Raw genomic sequence first — 19,687 nt, forward strand, 5'->3', positions numbered from 1 at the left:
CTAAGCACATTATTAAGAGACTGCTAGAAGCTAACTGGTGCAAGATTACAGCTAGGAGGAGACATTGGAGTCTAACAATCACATACAAAACTTATAACTGACTCTGAGAGTTTGTCAGACATCATTGAAGGGATATTAGGCCTATTATAATGATGGGTAAGGCTGCAAGATGATGTGTGATAAACTGGCTGGTAGTGGATTAAATGATTTTGCTGTGTTAGTTCAGGCAAAGCAGCCAGACAAGCACAGTAACTTCTGGACTCAGTGGAATTACTGGGCCCCGCAGCAAATTATTTTTCATGCACCTAAAATGTTTAGAGGTTGACTTGTTTTACCAATATTTATTGAAACTGTATATGAATTAGGGCCTCATGTGCCCCTATACCTTCTGGTCCCCCCCTGCAGCCACAGGGTCTGCTTCCTCTGGAGTTACCCCCCTGCTTCTGGTACATTTATTACAACATAGCAGGTAGGTGTGGCCTGTCCCATTATTGCTCTCAGCTTAGACAGGAAGAGGGAAACGGCAACAGGAGTGAATCATAAGACAATGGCAAAACAGCAGGAATGCCCTTAACCAAAATGGCCACACAAGCCGGTTACTACAATAAAAATAACCATATCACCTAAGATGATTATATTTATGTTTTGCATACTTTTCTTTCTCTATAGTCATTATAAGTGCAGCATTATATTTCTCATCCATTTGTAAGAACTTCTAATTATGAACCTGTAGTGTTTAACAGCAGCTCTTTTAGGAAATGTTTGTTCATGTTTATTACTATGCAGCAGAGGGAACATTAGAGGTGCCGCTATAGCAGACCAGATACTATGCCTTAGGGATGATGCAGCCATGTGGAGCAGAGCTGGTAACTTCTCATCTTGTTTGTTATATGGCAATAAGCTTTGTTCTTATTGGTTCAGGAATGTGACTGACAGTATTGCTTCACAGAATGAATAGTCTTATCTGTTTTGTGAAACAAAACTTTCATTTTGTGGAAAGAATGAATCCTGTACTATAAAATCTCGCTTTCTGACACAAATATCTATTTTGTCATTCAAATCTAGCTTGACATGCACTAGTTAGTTACACTATTATATATTATATCCAAGTTTTTTTTTACATAATTCATTCTGTAAGTAACTCTGCACATAAGTGTGTCAGATACATGGAGGTTATACATTTGTGCGACAGATTGCTTGTTAAATTGTACAGAATGGAGTTTGTGATATAATGACATCCTTTTGTACACTAACCAGATTTTGTTTTCATTCTTTAATAGAAATAAGTCTTTTTTTTATATTTTTTTCTCTGTGTATAGTCACAAATACTTATATACAATGAGAGACATTAATTCTGTGTATTAGGGATAGTTTTGTATACAGAATGTATTTGGGATAAACGGCACCCCAATACTTACCTGTCTCTGTCTACCCACTTATTCTTGATTTAATTTGGTGGCTTTAGCAATTGTATGAACACCCTGGTAAATCTGAGCAGCACATACAGCACTGTAAACCCCATTCTTTTGTGGTGCTGGTCCAGTCTGGGCTGCCCAGTCAAAAACGTATACAGTATTTGGCCTTCATAAAACAAGGAAGTAAAAATAACCTATTCCAGTTAATGACAACATGACAGGACACCACCATGTCAGTTAATACATTTCAAATGGTTTAGTCTTCCTTTCCAGCATGCTTATTGTATTCTTAATATACTATAATGCATTTTTATATTCTATTTTTCATGCCAGCCAGGAGATATCTTTTATCCAAATGTGGCAGGCACAGGAAGTGTTGAATACAACACATGAGAGAAAGCCAAAATATTCTTAGTATTGTATATATCGCCAATAAACTAGTCATCCTTTCATTCAGCATCAGAGACACAAACCCCCAAGAGAGCGAGGCCATCAGGAAGCAGGTGGCAGAAATGGAGAATCAACTTTCAAGGTTGAAGCAGCAGGCGGAAGAGAAAAGAGTGAACCTGAAAAAGGCCAAAGACCAGAAGATCTTCTTGCAAGACAGCCGAAGGCAATTGCTTTGGGTGCAGGATATGAAAGATAAGCTGGCCAGTGAGGAAATGGGCTCTGATGTGGCATCTGCTGAGCAGCTACTTCGGGACCACCAATACCTACTGAAAGAGATTCATGGAGAGAAAGACAGGTAAGGAATGGATCAGAATATGTGTAACACGCTTCTTAATATCTCCTATAAACCTATATGTACTCTTGTGCGCACACACACACACAGTGTTAGAGACTCCACAACAAATTATGTAGAGAAAGCAGAACATTTGGTGTGAAAATACTTGATTTAGTACTGATTCGGACCCACTCATCCCTGTGTGCATGTAAGAAAATGATGCTTTGATTTATTTCATGGTAGGTTCATTTTCATGGTAGATGCATTTGTAATTGTTGTGCATTATAGACTTAATTTACAAACCATTGGGCAAAGAAAGAGGCCCCAATATGCACCCCGTCCCACAATTTGCATCTGAAAAGCAAGCAATTTGTGTTCCCAGAATAAGACAATATCAGGCAGAGATGCTCTAAGGGACATTGTATAAAGAAAGCATGTACTGCAATTGTCATGGTGTTGTTACCAAAAACACTTTCTATCAATTTAGAATCATTGCACTTCAGCAGATGGGTCAAGAAGCATTACAGTATGACTCCAGCAGCACCCCAGATGTACGTGATTCCTTAATAACCCTTTCCAAGGAGTACAATGCCCTCAGTGATCTATGGATGAAAAAACACAAAAGGCTACAGCAAGGCTTGGAGCTTCAGCAATTCAATAAGGAAGCTGATAGTATTAATGCAGCTCTTTCAAGCCATGAAGCATTTCTGCGAGTGAATGATCTTGGGGTAAGTTTTAAAACACACTGTTATAAACAAAGAGAGTCTGTTTGCAGGACTTTCTTGGCTGCTGACTTGACCTTTCTTGATTGAAATGTAAGCAAACTAAAACAACCTGATTTGCCAATTGATATCTTTTCAGTCTTGTTCAGATAGCAATTGGTTGTGGTTTAAAATCTGGTCATCTGAAGATCACATGTAGGGCATACACCCCTTTTGCGATCCAATGATTTGCACAGGGGCTGAATGTTTAGATCAGAACTAATAGGCTGTGCTTCTCTGTCTCTTCCTCTTCTACTGCCAAGTAATCTCTTTCATCAGGAACTGTTACAATACAGCACCATACACCACTTTTTTGTGCCTGTATTCATAAACTTCTTCTGGATTATGCTTATATCAAAGCTTAAGGCCCTATCCATGATGGAATACAATTAAGTGCAATTAGATTATGATAATTTCAGGAGCATATTCTTTACAGGAGGAGTGATAGATTTACTCAGTATAGGAGGAGTCCAGATGCACCACCCTGAACTTACAGTTTAGGGAGCAGATCCACATGTAATAGCAACTGGCAGGCACTCAATGGAACAGTCCTCCACACAGATGTAAAAGAATTGTCAGTTTATTCGGTATTCAAGACAAAGCCTTATGCGTTTCACATGTTCACAGACACTTAATCATAGGCAATAACAGACAATAACATGTATATGAAGGTTGATGGTAGACTAGTGAGGTCTACAGACAGCAGGAGAATCTACAGTATCTAGAGTCGATTCTTGTCCCTTCTAAAGGAACATTTTGATGCTATTTTTTTCAGATGAAAGTGCTTCATGCAATAGAATAGGAAATAACTACACTAAGTATGAGTCATTAAGAGTTGATAAAGTGTTGCAATGATCATTAAAAGCATTAGGATGTACAGGGGTTTGTTACTTTTGGTGCAGCAAGTTGTACAGTGTGGGCCTGCTCAAACAAATGTAGAGACAGTATAGTGGCTAATTTAATCTGGTCCTTTTAAATGTTACCAATGTTACATTTGGTCCTCTTTAATGTTACCCATATTGCACTGCCAATTAAAACAGGGTCACTGACAAGGTGAGATAAATGGGGGGTATTGGCTGAAACTTAACATGTTTAATGTGTTACTTTTTCAGGATCAACTGGACACAGTTCAAAGTCTCCTACACAGGCATGACCAGTTTGAGAAGTTGCTTGCCACTCTGAAGAAACGTGTGGAGAGTTTAGCAGCGAATGGGGAAACACTAGTGCAGAATGAGCACTTCGCCAGTGGCTTGTAAGAACTTTGAATGAGTTTGTGTTCACAATAGATTTGCAAGAGGGACTCCATTTAGGGCACTACAAGGAATCAATAACCACACGGTTCACTTTTTAAACTTAATTAGCAGGCTGTATAATATTTAGAAAGCACAGTCCATTGTACTTATTGTAGTCTGTCTTTGTAGAATAAAGCAGCGGGTATCTGATACAAAGGACAGGTTGAAAAACGTAAACCATAAAAGTGACGAGAGACAGAAAAGCCTTGTGGATTCATTAAGGCTTCAGGTATTTATAATTTATTCAAACACTTGATCTGAATTTTTTACTTGCGTAATGGGACTGGGCCATTATGATGCAGGAGATCTGACAGCAAATGCAGGATTCAGTGTGTCTTTTTGTTTAAAAACTGAAATATTTCTGGGTATAGTCACTCTCAGAAATCCAGTCTGTACTTTATAGCCCTGTTAAAATTGGGGGGACCTTCTTATAGCCCCATGATCAGAACAGAGCAAGGAGGAGGTCCCATGGCTTAAAGGGATACTGTCATGATTTTTATGGTGTCATTTTTATTTCTAAATTGCACTGTTTACACTACAAATAATTCACTCTACAAAATAAAATGTCATCCCTGAACCAACAAGTATATTATTATTTTTTTTTGTAATATTGGTGTGTAGGCAGCCATCTCAGGTCATTTTGTCTGGTCATGTGCTTTCAGAAAAAGCCAGCACTTTAGGATGGAACTGCTTTCTGGCAGGCTGTTGTTCCTCCTACTCAATGTCAGTGGGACCTGGATTTTACTATTGAGTGCTGTTCTTAGATCTACCAGGCATCTTGTGTTAGGGAGCTGCTATCTGATTACCTTCCTATTGTTCTGTTGTTAGTATTCTGGAGGGTGGGTTATATCACTCCAACTTGCAGTACAGCAGTGAAGCGTTTATCAGAGCACAGGTCACATGACTGGGGGCAACTGGGAAACTGACAATATGTCTAGCCCCATGTCAAATTTCAAAATTAAATATAAAAAAATCAGCTTGCTTTTTTGAGAAAGGGATTTCAGTGCAGAATTCTGCTGGAGCAGCACTATTAACTGATGCATTTTGAAAAAAATGTTTTCCTGTGACAGTATCCCTTTAAGGAAATTTTTTTTTTTAAAATGTCTTAAAATAAGACTAAAGTGCTGTCTTGAGGCAAGAATCCTGCTTGAAATTATTTAATCTTTTACACCTCTAACACGTGGTCAGTTTCTATTAACACATGTGGGAGTGCATGATGGAGGGTAGCGTCTACATTTTGCTATAGATGAAGCAGAGAATAATTGTAATTCACTAACTCTTCTTCTTCAATACCCTTTAGGAGTTCAACCGTGATGCTACTGAATTACTGATCTGGATGGAAGAAAAATACAAAATTGCATTAGATGAGTCTTATAGGGACCCAACAAATATTCTCCGAAAGCTGAAGTGGCATGAGGCTGCAGAGAAAGAAATGGAGGCAAACCGAGTGTGCTATGAGGGCTTACTAAAGGTGTGTGTTTGTGACCATGTCATATACAGGAGTATTTAAAATTATAAGTATAGTATGCAGTGTCATAGGTCTTTTCCTTCAGGCTCCATATGCACAAAACTCGAAAAAAAATTGTTTTCTGCTGGATAATTTATTTGGAATAATCCTCTTGGCATTGCCAGAAATACTGTATGTTTTATAAATGAAAATGTAAAATTGATCAATAAGTGATTGTGAATCTTTTAATAGTTAATACATTCTCTATATTTGTAAACAACTGGTTTTAGTACACCTTTCAAGGTGTTTTAGAGACCGTGTTGGGATATACTTTCCCCTTTTGTGCCACATTGTATTACATGAAAATGTAAAAAAAAAATCCATCATCCTAAATACCACATATACAGTTATGCGTGAAAGTTTGCAAAACCTTTAAAATGTTCAATATTTTTATATTAATTCATTATTATATTAATATATTATATATACATCATCTGATGACAACTTTTCTTAAATGAAAAGGGAACGTAACAAAACTAAAAGATACTAGCAAATGTTCTGTTAATATAATGATAGATTCAAACTGGATCACATCTTATCTTTACCCTATTGCCTGTGTTCTGTAATGCCTTCAGTTATTACTTGCAAGCTTGGTAGTGGTTATACTCTGTTAGGGGAATTTACATCTTGCACCATTCTTTTGTGATACTGTAGGTTGGAAATCAGCTGGTTGGAGAGGACCATTATGCTAAAGACACGATAAAGAGGAAATTGTTAGAAGTTACTCGGAAGTGGGAGGATCTGAACAGAAAGATGTCTGAACGAGGGGACAAGCTCAGGCAGGCTGGACAACAGGAGCAACTCATGGAACTTCTACAGGTCAGCCAGTTGCCATTTTATTTGCATTTCCTAGACTTTTAATCCTCTAATGAGAAATAAAACACTTTCTGCACCTTCATTAAAAAAACTGGTTATTACCCTTCCATAACAGTACACATCTTAGGGTTTTGATATTCAAGGAAAGGTTTTAGTTCTTCCTCAGCCCCAAGGAGAGGATGAAGTTCCTGGTGTACGCTGACAAAAATACTGCTTTATTTAAATTTTATTGTCCAAAATGTACAGGTGTAAACCAGGTTTGGGTCTAACGTAGTCCATCTAGTTATGGACCATCATGCCTTACTCCATGACCAGCCTCATAGGTCAGTCAGGGCTCTGTCTACCAGGATAAATTATGACCAGAAAAATAAAATGCATGTTTATTGCTCTAATCTAGATTATATGATCTAGATTATTTTCAATGATCTGTTAAAAAATTAACACATTCTACTGAATTCTACATTTCAGTATGTTTGCATTTATACTGCCTGCAGTAACACGGCTGCAACATACATAACATGAGATGTATGTCAAATAGTTGCCTCCTGTTTGTACAGATCTCTAACTTTTTTGTTGGTACATAGTGATGGGCGAATTTGCGCCATTTCGCTTCGCCGAAAAATTCGCGAAACAGCGCCGGAGTCTCGTTTTTGACGCCGGCGCCCGTTTTTTGCGCCGGTGTCAGTTTTTTCGAAAAAAACATTTTTGACACTGGCAAATTTTTGCCGCGAATTTTCGTGGCGTTTCGCGAATTTATTCGCTGGCGACGAATCGCGCAAATTCTCCGCGAATTCGCGCCTGGCGAATAAATTAGCCCATCACTATTGGTACAGTCAAATCAAACAAAAGTCTATAAGGCCATGGCTATAACTGGGATATATTACAAACCACTGAAACTGGGATATATTACAAACCACATTCTAACCCTGAATGATTTAAATGTATTTCTCCCAATACTGTTTTGCTTTTTAAAAAAATATAAAACTAAATAACAGAAAGCTGATTTTGAGAACCTTTTACTTCTTTGAAAAAGGAAGATTATTCTATAAAATTTGCCTAGCACTATGTCTACAGGCAGATGAAGTATCAATATCGGAGTGCTTCCAGTTTTACAGGGTGTAAACTGAGGAACATTGCTTGAAACCAAGCCTTACTTTTCCTGGTCTTGGCAGTCAGTCTTTGGCTCATGGTATTTATTGAGCACACCCTATAAAAATGAATACGATTAAAGGCACTCGTGGTTTGCAACAAAATATTTTTGGAATCTTCTTCTGGGGATATTAATAAAAGAGTAATCATAGTACAGTTCAGTATAAATGGTTTCATAGTATCATTTTTCTCTTCCCTGCCTATTCAAATTCCTATTCCAGGATGCTAAAGTAAAAATTGAGAAGATTGAAAAAGTGCTGCAAGCTCCAGAGTCCAGCCATGACCTCCGAAGCAGCAGGGACCTGCTCAAAGCCCATCGTCAGCTTGAGAATGAGAGCCAGGAGCTGGCAGATAAGATGAATTCGATTGTTTCTGATGCACAGAAAATGGCTTCAAACCATTTCAACTCACAAGGAATTATGGATGAGACCATGAAATATCTACGGAGGTACCTGCTCTGTCTTAAGAATCTGTAACATTGCAGTAAAGCAAAAGCTGAAGAACAAAACATTACTTAGTTGCATAATTAATTTGCATTGAAAAAAGATAATAGTCAAGTTCAACCTGCCCAAATGACTCCCAGTGCAGATATATACATTTAAAGACCTGTTGATCCACATTAATATATGCGTCCAGAATCAAATGTTACCATTAAATGGCAAGTTCACAATATATTTTTTATTTGCACAGTTGTATTTGCCAAATGAAAATATTAAGGGCTGACAGAATATTTATTATACATTTACTTTATTTCTCGTATAAAGGAAACATAATATTAATATTATAGTATTATTGGCTTAGCTCACTGATAGGCTGGGCACAAACTGCATATCACATCCTGAAGGGTTTGTGTTTGTAACCCATTAAAGGAAGCAATAGGGCATAGCCTATAACCCTTTAGGGGTGTGGTCATTTAAGCAAGGATACTAATGGTACTCTTCATAGCAGGAAAGACCCAATCGGTGTTTATAATCTGTATTAAGAAATACCATAAATGTATGCCAGTAAAACCGTGTACCCTCCAATTTAAGGGTACAGAGCAGTGGCATAATTAGATATTAGTGGGCCCCACAGCAAGTTATTTTTCAGGCCCCCAAAATGTCTAAATGTTGACTTGTTTTATCAATATTTATTGAAATTGTATATATATATGAATACAATATATATATATATATATATATATATATATATATATATATATATATATATATATATATATATATATACATACACATATATATATATATATATATACACACACACACATATATATATATATATATATATATATATATATATATATATATATGTGTGTGTGTGTGTGTGTGTGTGTATATATATATAGGGTTCCTATACTTCCTGGGCCCTCCTGTTTCCTCTGCAGTTGGGCCCCTGGTATAGAGACACCTTTAATTTAGAAGAACCAGTTGGTATTAATATTATTCATTTCAAGTAAAATAAAATGGAAACTTAAATATGTGGAAATAAAATGATTTTATTGTAGATAATGCTTTCAACAAACAGTGGCAAAACTACAGGGATTAAACCTGGGCCCTCATCCTCTAGGGGAGACATGACGGCATCTTGTCTCAAATGAAACCGCAGAGATGTTTGCAGGCACGCTTGTACTGAGGAGATTGGGTCCAGTGAACTGTAGTTTCTCCACTGAAACAACAATAAATGTTCCCTGAATTCCTGCTAAAAGTCCATAATATGATACTTGTGATATGATCTAAGGGCCATGTTATTGCAGTGATTAAAATATAATTACCCTTAAGTGGGATTTTAAACATTTGCTTCCCTCTTTGTTCAGGTTTGAATCTTTGCAGGACCCCTTGGCAAAGAGACGGGAATTCCTGCAAGCCAAAGTGAATCAGTATGAATTTTATCACTACTATGACCTGGAGATGAAATGGATTTCTGAAAAGATGCCAAGTGCAAGTTCAACCAATTACGGCAGGTCCTTGGATGCAGCGCAGAGCTTGTTTCAAAAGCATAAGGTAAGGTATCTTGTGTTCAGTTTCAGCGTTATGTATTTTGCAAAAAGATATACCACTCACTCTTGGCATAACACATAAAAGGATGTGAAATGACAAGCAAGGACTAAGTGCTTATTATATTTATTATATTTCGTTGATATCCCCATAAGAGCTTATAGAAGTGATGCCTTTGTACTGGGTGTTTGTCACAATCACAGAGCTAAGGCTGGAGATAAATGCATATACTACAGCAGGCTGTTATTGTATTCCCTCTATAGAATACATTAAAAAGTGTGCTACATTTTAAAAGGTCTGATGCATTTATACTTGTATTTTTCTATTACCAGCTATTTTCAAATGCCCAATGATGTCAGACCTTTCTCTTTGGCAGATACAATACACCCATCCTTGGAACGGAGCAGTGCCCTCTTGTAAAAACATTGCTGCCTGCGTTTGATAGTGCTGTATTAATAATGAGTGGGTAGAGGGCAGGATGTGGTCATCCCCTTGGATGCCACGTAACTTTCTCATCATCAAAACATACAAGCTAAGGAGCAGCACTACACTTGTGAAGCATGGAACCCCATAGTTAGAGCATGCCTAAGTATTCAGTACAGTAATCCATGGAAATATGTAACCCAACTGCACATAGATTGACTTATATGGTTTTAACTCATTAGGATGTGTGTTTTTGCAGATGATTATGCAAACTAAAAACCTCACTTTAGTAAATTAGGTACTTTTTAATGCACAGGAGCTACAGGCAGAAATAAATGCTCACACACAACAACTGCAAAGAGTCCTCGATATGGGGAAGGTGCTGATTGCAAGCAATCACCCAGAATCCCGAAACATAACTGAGAAGAATAAGGAGCTGCAGCATTCCTGGTCTGAGCTTGAAAGGGCCTGTGAGGAACGAATGAAGAGCCTTCAAAAGTCTATCTCTCTTCAGCAGGTGAGGACTGACTTCCAGAGAGTGCTGTTCAAATACTAGAATGTATTCCATCCAAAATGGTCTGACTTTAATGCTGCTTGATTAGAGAAGATTTTAGAACATAAATATGGAAAGCATGCATGACAGTTAATAGATAGCAACATTGGCCTAGGCGATATAATGGAATGGATGAATAATTTAATATGAGTGATAGATGTGTGTGAGATTTGGCACCATTATGTGAATGAAAAGTACTGTGATATTTTAGGCTAGTGTTCTGTGTAGCACAGTTTCCTGGTAATTTCAATATATATAATTGTTACATTTGCAGAGCCTGCATCTTTCCTCAGAATAGGTCTGTCTTAATGACATTCTCCTGAGTGCACACTTTATATTTAACAATTTTGTCCTAGGTAACCAAATAAACAATAATAACAATAACAATTGGGGAATATAGTCTATTCCCCAACAAGAATGATGAGCTCTGAAGACTTCTAGGCCTCCTATTCTTCTTTACACCTCTGCGTGGCTCTGAGGAAGAGATACATCCTTGATTTCACATAGGCAGATGGAAGAGTATTAAATCTTATTAGAAGTATGACCCTTTTCCACTTTGTAAAGTTAGGGTGCCTTATCATTCCAAGACCAGGCCACTTGGAAGGACACCAGAATAAACACTCCTATATTCTAACCTAGATATTAACTTAACAAATAGTCACACTGTAGTAGAAGCAACACAAGAGCAATATTTGGAGTTTTTTTGTGAAGTGTAACAAGTGTCTAAGGTTTATTTATTACAATTTTCTTGTCAAAAATGTAACTATAAAAGTTCCCAAACTAAATCTGCATGTACAGTGACCTTTAGTAAAACTGTATTTTCTTGTACCATATTAAGTTCCTTCTGGATGTATCCGACATGGAGAACTGGATTGTAGAAAAGCTCCCACTGGTGAATGGCAAGGATTTTGGCAAAGAAGAGGACGCCACCTTAAAACTCATGAAGAAGCACAAGGTATCCTATTTCTTTTTACACCAATGACACTATTAACAATATGGTAATTGTTGCTACACTGCCAGTACTGTAGGTATATTTGTTTATATCAGATAAGAAAAAATAATTGAGCTCAATTTAAAGAGGCTACAGCCATAATTCTCTGAAAAAAGCATACAAAATAGCATTGGCCAAGGATAGGAATTCTCTTCTGGTCCCCCGAAAACAAAATTCTCCTAACAAACAAAAGGATAATAAACAAATCAGACTGATAGGGGATTTCAGCAGAGAACATAAAGATATCACCCGAATATTGACCAGACATTGGCATATCTTAGAGCAAGATAGAGATTTGAAACAAATAATAGGGGACAGACCCTTGATAACTTTTAGGAGAAGCAGAAACATCGGAGACCAACTGACACACAGCCACTACAAAACCCCCACGAACACCACATGGTTAACAAACAAAACGAAGGGTTGTTATAAATGTGGCACTTGCATGGCATGCCCATTTATACAAAAGACTAACTGTGTTACAGGGAGGCTGGACATTACCAATTTTAAAATATCGCAGTTTATCAACTGTAAAACAGTAGGTGTCGTGTACATTATGAAATGTGCCTGTGGAAAAACTTACGTGGGGAAAACCAAGAGGGAATTCAGAAGACGGATCCTCGAACATGTGGGTGACGTTAAAAACAAACGCAACACGACTGTTGTACCCACATTAATGAAATCCATAGTGGTAATACAGGGGTCATGAAATTCTTTGGGGTGGAACATTTCAAACCCACTTCCCGAGTGGGCGATATAGATAGGAAACTATTGGAATGCGAAGCCAAATGGATCTATTGGCTAAATAGTAAGGCTCCAAGCAGTCTTAATGAAGGCTTTACCTTCAGTCCTTTCCTGTAAGCACTTTCTCTGCACTAGCGAAAATGCCCCTGAGCAATCGTTACACCCAAGTACCTAGGTCCGCCACTCATTAATAAAAGAGTATTTCAAAGTTTATTAATAGGTGCAAATACAAAATGTAGTTTCTTGAATTAATAATTAATTCTGTTAAAAATTTCTTTTAAAAAAAATCAATTTTTTGCTGCGTTAAATCTCCTTAATGAATAACCATAAATATCGCATAATACATGATCAAGGATCCCATTACAAATTAAAAATGGCTTTACAAGCAGTAAAGGTTTATTTTCAATCAATAACACATATTTATATACTAAGTGATGGTTCCCAACTGTGGACGATTAAAAGAAATTTTCACCAGTTACACATATGAGAGCTGCGAGGTGATTTTGTGTATCGTTTCCGTGACAACCACGACGTCATATGACCAATGCGGAAGTCACGGCCGAACTATCGCGAGACTTCGAGTACCCGGATACTTGAAACCGGCTATTTAATCTTGGCAGAGAAACGCGCTCATTACTTATGCCCCTGACAAAGCCGAGTGCATCGGCGAAACGCGTAGGGCGGGCATAGGTGGACGGTGGAGTGCTTAGCTCCCACACAGTCCCAACGTAGATAGGCAAGTTTTCTGGCACGGGGGAGTCTGCTTGGAAGGGAGGGAGCGGGCGGTTGTGGCCCCTTGTATACGTTAAATATACGTTTATAACAACCAGTGAAGTCTCGTGTAGACCTCACCGTTCCACCTTACGCTTAATCTATTTTTAATTATATTTTATGGAGATTGTCCAGCACTGCCGACGGATTGGTTGGCTAGTGGGTGTGTACTTCAGAGAGCGTGTTTTTTAACAATATAACAGTAAAAGTTACGTTTTAAATTATATGTTGTTACTTTTGGAGTGTTACCACTTCCTGAACTGGCTTGCTTTGTGGCAAATGAAAGGTCACTTAATACTATTGGTGTCCAGCCATTTACCACGATTTTTTGGTTTGATATTTGTTTATATGTAATAAGTAATGAAAACGTCAAGGATCACATGATACTGATACCCATTTCCAACTTACTCATCAGGACTTACAGCACGAGATTGATCTATATCAGAACCTTGCATCAGATCTGGAACGTACAGGGAAGTCCTTATCTCTGCCTTCCTCTGTACAGTACGATGAAGTAGATGCTCCTGTGGGAAAAATCAATGTAAAAATGCGAGACCTTCAGGAACGAGCTTCAGTAAGGTGTGTTCAATATTGCACAAATATATAGATATTTCTTATAGATATTGCAGTGTAACTGACGGAGGTGATTGGGTTACACACCTCCCCGAAAGGTTGTGTATGGTGTGCAGTTTGCTGAATTATATGGAATAAATACACATATTTAAAGAGCAAGTGGGTCTATGCAAATTTTCTTTTCTATGGTCAGCTGGTGGGAAGGTACCAGAATTTCCCACTTGTGCGCCATTGTTTCTTGTTTTGTGCTATTGCAATGAAACTATCATAAATCTTTTATTATATGTATGTTTCGTGGAGAGGGCTCCTCTAATTGATTGCAAAGGCAATATTATACATTAAAATGAAAGTGTAAGATGTCTTCTGCCTCCCAAAACAGTGAGCGAGGCCTGAAGGCAAATTAGGGTATGATTCTGGGTGGGTACTTACTTGCTTCCCTGGATATTTATGATTTTTTTGCCAGAAGGACAGAGGGTCGATCTGTGGAATATTCACTTGGAACTGGGATTATTACAGGTTTATTGATAAGATGTATTTCCACATAACTCTAAATGGTGTTAAGATGTCAAGATTTTTGCCATGCTAGTGCTAGAAATTGTGGTCAAAATGTGCAGATGTGCAATGAACTGGACAAGCAAACATCATAGAAGCTTCATTTTAGTTTAATTTTTTTTCTGCAGGTGGGGAAAGCTTGAGGAATCTCTAGCACTGTATGAATATCTCAGAGAATCTGCAGATCTGCAGTCATGGATCAACCGGCAGAGGCAGGTGGCTAGCTCTGAGGACAGTGGAAATGACTATGAGCAAGTCCTGGTAAGAATGGCTTAATCTGAATGGTGGTAGAGACGGCAGCATGTAGAGTATGCCCACCAGCCTGTGCTGATTGATTATCTGCCAAATCACCTCCATTTATTTCTGTGACCTATTAGGATTCATCTGATTTCTCCAGAATTCTGCCTGCCTTACCCATTACTAATGAAGATTAAAAAAAAAATCACAACACAAGGATTTATTAACACAACAAATCCTTCAATTTATAAGCACAATAGATGGTACTGCTACATTCTACTAAAAATAATAGTTAAATTAACAGTATCTGTATCTCAGTTTATTTACAACTGAATATTTGTTTACAAACCTCTGTCATTTAGGCATTACAGGGCTCATGTACAAACACAGTTGCAAGTAGCAACCAACTACTGATTCAGTGCTATTGTCAACTGCACTCGTGCAACTTAGCACCTATGTTGGAAATGAGCACTGTATATGTATTGGCTCAGTAGACAAAACTTTTATTAGTACTATTTATTATCTCAATATTAGTTTGAAATTATAATTCTAGCCTAAGTTTTAAAAGGCAGGGCTTTTAGATGAGACTTTACACTTGTCCTTCGCATTATTTGCATTCATATCATATCATAAGTCAAATATACCATTTTGCAACTCTTCATCAATCCATCTTCCCACAGCATTTGCAGGCCAAGTTTAACACCTTCCAGCACCAGATGGAGCCAGCTAGCCTGAGGATGTCTGCATGCCAGAGGATCGCAGATAGCTTGCTGGATCGCGGACATGCAGAATCCATGCTGATTGTGCAGAAACAAAAGGAGCTCAGGTAACGTTTTGAGTGGGATAGCTTTATACATTGCATTTCATCTTTTCAGATTGCAAATTTGCTTGTTACTTCATGCACAGCTTTACAGCTCACGGTGCTATTTGTCTAGTATTCCCTGACTTTTTCTAGTTACGTTCAGTCCTCAAGATAACATATTGTCCCATTTAGATATGTCCTAATGGTCCTTTAACCTCCCCAAATCTTAACTATGGGGCTGGTGTACTGAAGGTGCTAAATTTCACCACTGAAATAAGCCATTCCAGCCAGGTCATGCTGCTGAATAATTTCCGGTAACTCCACTTGTGAAATGTAGCATATATATATATAGAGAGAGAAAAACAGACCCTAATTTGTTGTATAATTTAAATTAATTTGAACTAATTTATCAAAAAATCTCGACAATTCAAATAGTACAAATTGTAAAAGGGACATCTGCCAGTGACTTCTACATGCCCTCGACTGGTTTTAGCCGGAGTATTTTCTGATTTTTAGCAGCTTTGGAGTATAAAAAATCTTTAAAAATGTGAGTTTTCCCCATAAAAAAGTCGAGGTTTAATAAATAGGCCCCTAAGTGTATGATACACAGCTGGGTGCAGCACCTAAGAGAGCTGGGACTGGAGTAGAGCATATGCTTTACTTGAGTCTGGAAAGAAAATATAGTCTCAGATTAGAGAGCAAAGACTTACAACAGATATAGTTCCTTGGAGCAACTAAGTGTGTCCTACACATCAGATATCGTTCCTTGGAGCAACTAAGTGTGTCCTACAAATCAGATATAGTTCCTTGGAGCAACTAAGGGGCAGATTTATCAAGGGTCGAATTTCGAAGTATAAAATATTTTGAAATTCGACCATCGAATTAAAATACTTTTAATATCGAAGTCGAAGTATTTTTCACCGAATTTGGCCATCAAGCGAAGTAAAATCGTTCGATCGTACGATTAAATCATACCAATAGAACGATTCAAACGATTTTAGCGTACGATCGAACGATTTTACTTATTTTCTTAAAGACTAAGAACATGGTTGTAGAAGGTCCATAGGCTAACATAGCACTTCTGCGGGTTTAATTTGGCGTAGTATTGAAGTCGAAGTTTTTTTAAAGAGACAGCACTTCGATTATTGAATGGTCGAATATTCGAACGTTTTTTACTTAGAATCGAAGTCGAAGTAAATTCGAAGTTGTAGTTTCCTATTCGATGGTCGAAGTATCCAAAAAATTACTTTGAATTTCGAATTCGAAAATTCCCTCGAATTCACTTTGACCCTTGATAAATCTGCCCCTAAGTGTGTCCTACACATCAGATATCGTTCCTTGGAGCAACTAAGTGTATCCTACAAATCTGATATAGTTCCTTGGAGCAACTGTGTATTCCTACAAATCAGATATAGCCAGACAGTACATAAAATAATCAATCTGTAGAAGATTATATATTTGACACAATATGACTCTTTGGATTGGAGTTACCAACAACTGCATGTAATAAGGGTAATACCAAAACGATGAATGCATGTTTTATGCATGCTTATATCTCTCTGTGTATAATCAAGGTCAATGTTGACAGCTTTATAAAAGATATAACATTTGATCCAACATTCTATCTTTCAACCCAGATAGCTTTATCATTGCAATGCATTTGTAAAGAAACCATCTAATTTTTGCAACAGATTTTCCATCCCAGAATGTAGGGTCTCACAAAATGTTGTGCTGATATGTGACAGCATTTTATGGGATAGAGAAATTGATCAGACCAAGCATTTTTGCTGCGAAAAGTAAGCTATAATTCCATGTCTCAGGTGTTCCTGGAACACAAAACCAATATTCTATTAAGTATTTCACATCTTACGTAAGCACAAACACACACATTTATCTTAAGGGGTGTATATATATATATGAAGCATTCTTGCCATCATGAAACAAGTTATATTATAGAACAGCGGTTCAAATGTAAAAAAGCATGAAAATGTTCCTGGGGGTGCCAAATAAGGATTGTGATTGGCTATTTGGTAGTCCCAATGTGGACTGGCAGCCTTCAAGAGGTTTTGTTTGGCAGTACCCCTGTTTTTTTATGAAACTTGCCTCCAAGCTTGAAATTCAAAAATAATCACCTGCTTTGATGCCACTGAGATCAACATCTAAGGGGTTGGTAACCAGTTGCTCATGAGCCAATGGTTGGGGGCCACTGTTATAGAATGTACAGTGGACCCACGGAATACTATACCAGAAATGTGATAAAACTAGTGCACTGGTTAGTGTGTCAGATTGGAAATGTTCTCTATGTTCTTGGGACTCCACTTCTGGTTCTGGTTGCTTGTTGCAAATATGGAGGCAATATATTTTTCATATTTCTGACATTTTCACAAGCTTATGTTAACTGTGAAACCTACTGAACTGTTTTGCCCATATCTTGCTAGAGTGTACATGTGTTTGGGATGGTGTATTATAAATGCAGTGTGTTACAGCGTGCAAGCAAAATTGACTGGCAGCTCTTACCTATGATACATTACTCTTGTTTGTTAGGAGTGCAGAGATGAATTAATATCTGAAGTTGTTTTGTATACTTCTGTCAATGGTTTCAGCATTCTGAACTGAACACTGAACTATCCCATCTCCATAATCTATCTGCACAGGGTTGCACAATAGTAGGACTGTATTCCCCTTCTGAGCCGTCAGCAGCTGTCCCTGGTTTATTATATCGATTTGACATTAGAACTCAACTGGTTTAGGATTCCTTTTTAATCCCTTTGGCTCCTGTTTTTTTTTTCTGGCTCATTCCATTACCTATAAACCTCCAGGTGAAGAGGGAGAAAATGGGCGGAAGGAAGCAGAGATTAGTAATGAATCTCAGGCACTGAATCATTCCAGTCATGAATGAGATTGGCAAATAAAACCTCTTCCGGACTACTGGCCTTGAATCAACTAGATATTTCAGTCACGCCAAACTCTCGTATGAAATTGCATAACAAAAAGGTTGTCTACACAGTCCTTGACGTCCAGATGGAGCTGGCATTAAAAGGACATAGATGGATGCATGACTTTGGATTTTACTATTTCCAATTTTGCTTTCTTTTTTTTTTTTAATTGAAAAGAAGCTTTGTGTTCGTGCCTGAAAACAGTATTATGCATGAAACCCAGTTGCCGTGTTTTGAATTAACGTTATAGTTTTACTTATTTTTTAGAAGTTAGGGGTTTAATTTCTTTTTATTAACAAACTGCAGCCTGGTTTCAATAGTTTTGTAAAGATTATTCCGAACCACACTAAATGAAACAGAGAAGTGAGAGGTTCATGACAGGGGCAGGGTCAATCTGATGGGCCCCTCCTAGCAACACCAAACCCTTCCCCCCCTTTCATTAAGATTAAATACCAGACTACACGAGAGACTTTTGGTGAAAAAGGGCCATAGCTTTATTATTATCAAATTTACTGAAATAACAACCAACATATATTAACGTTAGTTACGTTTAGGGCAATGTAAACAATTTCATTTAAATAGTTTTCTTGTAACCTCCAATAGCTGCTGAAGGCTGCAAACAATGATAACCAAGAGTGATGAGTCTGCCTGTTGTCCCTCCTAGGCATGGCTTTCCTCCATAACTCACTTCCTGCTACTGGGCCGCTTCAATTACTTTTGCCCCAGGCCTAACCGCTTTTATGCCCTATACTTTATACCACTATCACTGACTTTCCCCTGGGACTCTATACTAATACCACCCCCATGCTCCCCTACCCTCTTGCTCTGGGAAGAGCGAGAGCTGTTCAAGGTAGAAAAGTACAACCCCTTCACTTCCTTCCTCCTTTAACCCTTCTTGCCTCCACCCTTCCTCACAGGCAACACTGCAAACTGCATGCACCCATAATTCCTTACATATTCTTCTGGTTCCCTAGTTCTAAACCCTGTCAAGTCCTTGTTGCTCCCCAGTTCCCGGGTCACTCCCCATGGGCATTCTCATTTTTAAGAGATATCTTACCCCTACTGCAGAATTTATTATTTAGGGCTTCCCATTGTGCTCTCTCCATTGGCTTCTGTTCATTCTTTCCATTTATCTGAAATAAGTGAATTGCTTATAAGCATATAGCAAAGTTATGCCCTTTTATGACCACAATTCATGTGATATGAAGTTGTATTGTATAGTAAATTTATTAAACCACAAAAGAGTTCAGGGGACAGAAGGCATCTTTCTATTGTAGCATGATCTGGTCAGTTGCTAGCTATTTAATAGAGCAAGGGGCATGTCCATCTGCTGCAGCTGTCACTGACGATGTTCCGGGAAGACTCATTGCAACAGGTTGCACTGCAAGGGATCAAGGTATCACTCAAGTCCAGCTCTTGACAGTCCACACTCACTTTTTATGACTTT

The 19,687-nt window shown here is 37.9% G+C and overlaps 1 protein-coding gene across 1 annotated transcript in view; it reads left to right on the forward strand.

Moving 5' to 3' along the window:
* Window positions 1-19,687, forward strand: part of sptbn5.L (spectrin, beta, non-erythrocytic 5 L homeolog) — a 149,759-nt gene that overhangs the window by 33,605 nt on the left and 96,467 nt on the right. The window contains exons 16-28 of the mRNA XM_041573253.1: window positions 1,873-2,160; window positions 2,627-2,867; window positions 4,013-4,152; window positions 4,322-4,421; window positions 5,493-5,663; window positions 6,354-6,518; window positions 7,886-8,112; window positions 9,478-9,664; window positions 10,398-10,598; window positions 11,473-11,589; window positions 13,556-13,719; window positions 14,394-14,526; window positions 15,183-15,328. Coding sequence (XP_041429187.1) covers window positions 1,873-2,160; window positions 2,627-2,867; window positions 4,013-4,152; window positions 4,322-4,421; window positions 5,493-5,663; window positions 6,354-6,518; window positions 7,886-8,112; window positions 9,478-9,664; window positions 10,398-10,598; window positions 11,473-11,589; window positions 13,556-13,719; window positions 14,394-14,526; window positions 15,183-15,328 — 2,280 coding nt within the window. The remainder of the gene's footprint in view (window positions 1-1,872; window positions 2,161-2,626; window positions 2,868-4,012; window positions 4,153-4,321; window positions 4,422-5,492; window positions 5,664-6,353; window positions 6,519-7,885; window positions 8,113-9,477; window positions 9,665-10,397; window positions 10,599-11,472; window positions 11,590-13,555; window positions 13,720-14,393; window positions 14,527-15,182; window positions 15,329-19,687) is intronic.

This window comes from Xenopus laevis, chromosome 8L (assembly GCF_017654675.1).
Source record: "Xenopus laevis strain J_2021 chromosome 8L, Xenopus_laevis_v10.1, whole genome shotgun sequence".
In the NCBI taxonomy this organism is placed as follows: Eukaryota; Metazoa; Chordata; class Amphibia; order Anura; family Pipidae; genus Xenopus; species Xenopus laevis.